Genomic DNA, 6,391 nt, shown 5'->3' on the forward strand with positions numbered 1-6,391 from the left:
TTAATTTTGAGGCAGGGTCTAAGTTGCCCAGGCTGGGCTTGAAATTGAGATCCTCCTGGTTGAGTCTCCTGAAGTGCTGGGTTACAGGTACGTGCCAGCCACACCTGGTTAACTGAACAACCTTGATAGAGTGGACCCTTGACTTAGGCAATTTGTTGAGAACTGGTTGTAACTCGAGTTGGTAATGGAAGGCCCAGGCTCCTCTCCACAGACTCCAAAGTCTCCTGCACACAGGCAGATCTCACTGTCCTTAGAGAGACACTGGCCCAGGACTTCTCAGTGAACCCCACATGGGAAAGGATCTTGTAATTTTCCTTTCAGAACTCTTTAAAGAGTTAAATCTGGCAGCCCGGCGTGGTGGCACACACCTGTAATCCCAGCACTCAGGAGGCTGAGGCAGGAGGATCACTGTGAGTTCAAGACCAGCCTGGGCTACACAATGAGTTCCAGGTCAGTCTCACTACATAGTGAGACCTGGTCTCAAACAAAACAAAACAAAACAAAAGTTAAATCTGTATTGGAGACCATCGGGAAGCACATGCGGCTGGCACTGGGGTCCTAACTCAATATTCTGGTCCTAAGTTAAAACTAAAATTCCAGTCATAACCCGTTGTATGTCAGGCAGGCCAGTCGTCACTCAAGGGTCTGCTGTACATTACTTCCTTTACCTTACTTCTAGAAAATAGAGACAATAAGACTTAAAATGTTACTTTTTTAATTACCAGGGTATTCATCACATCATTTTATGTTCCTATGAAAAATAACAACATAACTGGCCACTGTTGGGAGACCAGGAAGCCACTGGCAGGCTGTTAAAATGAAGTAGGCAGGACATTTACAGCATACTTAAAGCAAGTTTAAAGACCTGAGTCTTGTGTAACCAATTTGGAAAACAAAATTATAAAAATTTCCATTCCAAGCCGTGCGTGGGGGTTCACACTTATAATCCCAGCACTTGGGAGGCAGAGGCAGGAGGAATGCTGTGAGTTCAAGGCCATGAACTACAAGAGTTCAGGGTCAGCCCGAACTACAAAGCGAGACACTATCTCAAACACAATTTTTTTCCATCCCAGATCTAGGTACATAGACCCTGGAGAAATCCTTGTAAATATACATGACTAAATTCATAGCAGCCCTGCTCAAAATAATAACAGAAGTGGAAATGGTCCAAGCAGCTCTCAACAGAAGGATTTTTTTTTCTTGATGGTCCATTCACACTGGGGGAAATTACATAGCAAGGGAAATGAATGAGCCGCTCTTGTGGGGGAGATCTTAGAGATGTGAGCAGGGTGAAGACAGTGTGGGCAGATGAAGGAAACTGTACAATCCACGGTGTGGCTTCGGCACAGCACCCAGAACCCCACTTCTCAAAAGAGACAGCTTTCGTCTGTCCCAATGATTAAAGTATGAAACTGAGCACAGTGATGCCAGCCTATAATCCTAGCACTCAGGAGGCTGAGGCAGGAGGATTGCTCTGAATTCAAGGCCAGCCCGAACTAATAGCAGGACCCTGTCTCAAAAATCTGAATTAAAAAAAAAAAAAGTTTTAAAAGGAGGCTGTGAATTTAGCTCAGTGGCGCTGTCGCCTGCCTCGGAAGTGCAAGGTGCAGAGTTCGATCCTTGGTACCAAAAAAGATAAAGTTTTAAAAGCAGAAGTCAAGAATAACGATCTGTACCACTATCTGCATCCCGGCCTTGCTTGGTTTTTATTTTTTCACTTTTGTTTTTGAGACAGGGTCTCGCTGTGTAGTCTAGCCTGACCTCAAACTCACAGTGATCCTCCTCCCTCCCCACCACCACACCTGGCTTTTCTTTTTTACTAAGTCACTTACGCATAGCACATCACTGTATGTGTAAGTGCATATGTAAATGTCAGGATGAAGCCACAGGGACTACCGGCCATGGTGTCCCTGCAGGGCAGCGGTGGGGCAGGAGGGCTGGGGCTATCTTTACTTTATAAACTTTTTTTTTTTTTGGTACTGGGGATTGAATTCAGGACCTTGAGCTTGCCAGACAGGTGGCAGAACCACTGAGCTAAATCTCCGGCCCCTCCTATAAACTTTTTAAAGCTTTATAAACTTCTATGATGTTTGCACTGTACTAATTTGATACATTAGCAATGTTCTGTTTTTAATCAAAACAAACATCAGTGAAGGGGCTGTGGGGCAAGGTCCACCCTTGGAGCTGTAAAAGCACCCGCCATTAGGAAGGAAATGGGCCTCCCCGAGGGAGGAGTGGGCACACGCTTCCTGCCTGCCCAGTGTCTTGGGTCACCACTTTCTGACCCTCAGCCCAGTCCCGCCCAGGTGCTGGTGGCCACCCTATGTCCCACCCCACCCCACTTATGGGGGGGCGGCAGTCAGGGGAGCCCTGATGACCCTCTCCAAGGGGCGCACGTCAGAGGCTGCGTCTAAGGTAGAAGCATCCTGTCTCCAGCCCTTCTCCCCACTCCAAGCCATGGAACCCAAAAGTGAGAAAGGGTGCCTCAGCTCAGCCTCAGGACCACAGTGGGACCTGGCATGACCCCCCCAGGCCTGTGACGTTCCTGGGCCCAGGGCACCTGCAGTAGGCTCTGCTCAGGGCTGGCTTCCCTTGGGGGCCCTGGGAGGGGGAGCCTGCACCCCAATAGTGAGGACCGGGAGCTCCACATTGGCTGCCCTCTTCTGCACCAGCACTGTGAACACACCCCATGGAATCCATGAAATAACCCATGCCACTGTTATCCCAACTTTCCAGGGGAAACTGAGGCTCAGGTCAATACTCCAAGCCTGGGAGCTTGGCCAGCCCCGACAGAGACACTGGGCGGATGGGGGCCTTGGCAGCCCTGGTGGCCCTTGCTGACCTGCCGGTGCCAGGGCTCCCCTCCAGGCCCACACCATGGCCTGCAGGGGCCCACATTGCTTGAGCCCGTCCTGCCCCGGTAGCAGGGGTGCTGCATGTGACCCACACCCACACTGTCTGTCCTTAGCAAAGGTGTAAGTTGTATGGATGCTGCGTCTGGAACCCAGGGTCCCGGGTACACTAGCAGGTGCTCTACCATGGAGCTATGCCCCCGGCCCCTTAGCAAACTTCTCTGTGCTCTTGATCAATTTCCCCTCCCACAAGGTCCCAGAAAGAGCCCTAAGAGAGCTCGTCTACCACCCAGCTCCCAATCTGAGGCCAAAGCCAAGGCTCCCCCTGGGGCCTCACATACCTGGCTAGGAACCAGGCCTGGGGACTCTTCAGAGCCCAGAAGGAGCCCGCAGAAGGGGTGTCTGGGGAAGAGAGGTGGGGGCCGGGTCACAAGGGGCCCCATAAACGCTGCTCCCAGACCTCATGAGGGTTCCGCCCTAACACGGGCAGCCTTGGGCTGAGTTCACCACAGTCAGGACGCCCAGTGTCCCGGCCCCGTCTGCAGAGATGACGCTGCCACTCTGAACAAGGGACCGCTGGGACTCGGGGCGCAGGTGGGCCTCGAGAGTCCATGGGGGGGAAAGGACCAGCGTGTGGGCAGGAAAGCAGGCCCCGGGGTGGCTGCACTCAGGGGTGCCCCGCTCCTCCTCCTCCTCAGGGATGTGGGGTGACCCCTACCCACCGCTTACCTTCTGGCAGCCACAAAGTGGGGAGCCCACTCAGCTTCACCGCCAGAGCCCGAAGCAGCTGCCAGAGCTGCCAGGGAGCATCTCTGCGCCTGGAGGAAGTGGTTGGTGGGTTCCTCCCTGAAGGTTGCCACCCCAGAAAGACGACTGTTTGTGCCACCCAGCAGTAAACACCGCACCCCGGGGCAGGGCCAGGACAGAGGAGGCTCTGTATCCTGGGTCCAAGGGCTGGGCCAGCATTTGCTGGAGGATGGAGGAAGTGGCCACCTCCAGGGAGGGCATTCAAATCTCTCAGGGCTGCGGTTTCTGGGCCCTTGGACACCCAGGGGGAGGTCACGAGCAGGGAGACTTGAGAGCAGAGAGCCTGCTGCCCACCATCAAGCCAGGGGAGGGCCAGCTGAAGAGGGTGATCCCATCTAAAATGATGGCTCCTACAGACCAAATGCCAACCATGCAGCCGGGTGTGACCTCTAATCCCAGCACTCGGGAGGCTGAGGCAGGAGGATTGCTGCAAGTTCAGGGCCAGCCTGGATTCAGCCATCACCTTGCTCCCCCCGGTTGGGGCTCTTCTGCCTCCTGGGCCCACCTGGTACTGGGCAGAGAGCAAGGGCAGTGCTTTGGGGCAGTGCTAGGTCTCTCCTGAGAAGGCAGGGCAGGAGGGAGTGTCCCCAGGTCACCGGAGCCCTTAGCACGACTGACCATGTCATTCATGAAGTCTGGCTCCTCGGCGGGGAAAAGGTGAAGCATTTCAAGTTGCTACCTGCAGAGCAGGAAGCTAAATCCAACTCAGGTCACGTATGATTCCCAGACAAGGCTGAGACCTAGAAGCCCAGGCTCTGACGTTGGTCTCCCAACTACAGAGGGAAGGGGTGGACTCCTCCTGGGTGGGGGGCTCTTCCCCTTCGTGCAGGCTGAGGCCCTTGGCACAGCTCGCAGGTTCAATTCCTCCTGACTCAGCCTCCCATGGCTGAGGCCACATTGGTGGTTGGGTGGTGGAACGGCTCCTCCATTTCACAGGTGAGGAAAATGAAGCTCAGAGATGGAAGAGCTCTGGCCTGAGGTCTGGGCCTCAGCCAGGGCCAGTGTAGGCCTCACTTCCGGGACAGCAATATCCTCACAAGGTTGCCCTCCACCTTCCTCTCTATAAAGCACCAACCTCAAGGTCACAGGGCATTTAACTGCCAAGTTCTTTGGAATCTGGCCCTGGGCCTGCAAGGTGATGTGGGGTGGAGGAATTCCCTCCCTTCCCACCCCATCCTACAAGGCCCTGCCTGACTCCGTTCCTGCGGAGTTCAGGGCAGGGGTCCCAGAAGCATCCGGCTCGGCCCATCTCCCGGGCTAGCACAGCTGTGAGGCTGGCAGGAAGGCTGCAGGGCAGAGGGGCGCATGCTGGGAAGGGGCACAGGGCTTGGCCAGCCCTCCGGTCAATAGGTGAAGGGCCTGTCCTATGCAGAAAGCCCCAGTGCCCACCCCGCACACAGGACCACTCCAGACAGTCCAGAAAATGCGTTTACCCGTACGCTCCGGAGACAGCCGTGATGGTCACGCTCAGAGGCCCCTGGCCCCACAAACCCTGGGCCCCTGGCTGCCCCGACCAGGGCCCCAGCCTGAGAAGGTGGCACCAGAGGCAGGGAGAGGGAGTAGGGGGTGGACGGGGACTGGCACAGGTCGTGATGCTGGTGAGTGGGGCCATTGGCCCCAAGGGCGAAGGCCACTTGAGAGACCTGGTGGTGGGTGGGCTGAACCCCCAAATCAAGACATGATTTCTCAGGGAGTGGGAGTGGAGAAGACGCCCCTCCGTCCCCCTCAACGCCTAAGGCTGGAGACGGCTCTGGCTGTCCCCAGGGTGGGGCAGGAAGGAGCCGGAAATCCACCCAGCGTGTGGCAGGAGGCGGAGGCATAAACTAAACGTTCTCAGTGGAGTGTGGTGGCCTGGGATGGGACGCCGGCCGGGTGGAAGTGTGTGGCCGGCAGGCGTCAGGTGGCGGCTACTCGGCTCTCCAGGACGGGTGGGCGAACACGATTGGCCTCTTCTTGGCCCAGCGCGAGAACACGGCCTTCTCCGTGATGAAGCGATGGGCGCTGCGCGGTGCCCGCTCATGTGCCAGGTACATCTGGCACTCGTCCAGCCGGCCCTTCTCGAAGTAGTGGTAAGGCACCGAGGGGTGGCTCCGCTCCCTGCAGGGCGGGGACACAGCCAGTGGGACACTGGCCACCCCTCCCCGGGTGGCCCTGTGGAGCCCGGATGGTCCTGAGAAACGGGCCCTCGTTCCCTGTGCAGAGGCGGCCAGCCCTGCATGCCCCACCTGCTGCCCAGGGGCCCCAGCAGGCCCCGCAGGCCACCAGTCTGGCCAAGGCCGGGCGCTAATCAAACGAGATCCAAAGTGAAGAGATGTGAACACTGGGGCCTCCCGGGAAAGAAACAGAATGTAACAGTGTTGCAAAATACCCTCTCTGGAGCTGAAGTGGAAGTTAGGAGGCTGAAACAGTAACAAAAGAAAAAACTTATCTGTAATTCATCAGGGTACCTGTTATATATCTACCCATCCGCTATATCTGTGCCAGACACTTTTCTAGATTGTTCTCTCTAAATGATTCAATAACCTTCTCAGAAAAGGTGCAAAGGTCCCCGTGCTGGGGACAGAAACTAGGAATTAGGGCCTCAAGCTTGTTCGGCAAATGTTCTACCACTAGTTACAGCCCCAGCCCAAAAAGTTCAATTTGTGTGTGTGTGTGTGTGTGTGTGTGTGTGTGTGTGTGTTACTGAGGATTGAACCCAGGGCCTTCACACTGAGCTACACCCCCAGCTCTAT

General features: G+C 55.6%; 1 protein-coding gene across 1 annotated transcript in view; it reads right to left on the reverse strand.

Moving 5' to 3' along the window:
• Positions 1–1,584: 1,584 nt before the first annotated feature.
• Positions 1,585–6,391, reverse strand: part of St6galnac4 (ST6 N-acetylgalactosaminide alpha-2,6-sialyltransferase 4) — an 11,233-nt gene continuing 6,426 nt past the window's right edge. The window contains exon 6 of the mRNA XM_010613667.2: positions 1,585–5,756. Within this exon, the coding sequence (XP_010611969.1) occupies positions 5,567–5,756 (190 nt within the window). The 3' untranslated portion in view covers positions 1,585–5,566. The remainder of the gene's footprint in view (positions 5,757–6,391) is intronic.

Source organism: Fukomys damarensis, unplaced genomic scaffold (genome assembly GCF_012274545.1).
Source record: "Fukomys damarensis isolate Sample0158 unplaced genomic scaffold, DMR_v1.0_HiC HiC_scaffold_36, whole genome shotgun sequence".
Taxonomy (NCBI): domain Eukaryota; kingdom Metazoa; phylum Chordata; class Mammalia; order Rodentia; family Bathyergidae; genus Fukomys; species Fukomys damarensis.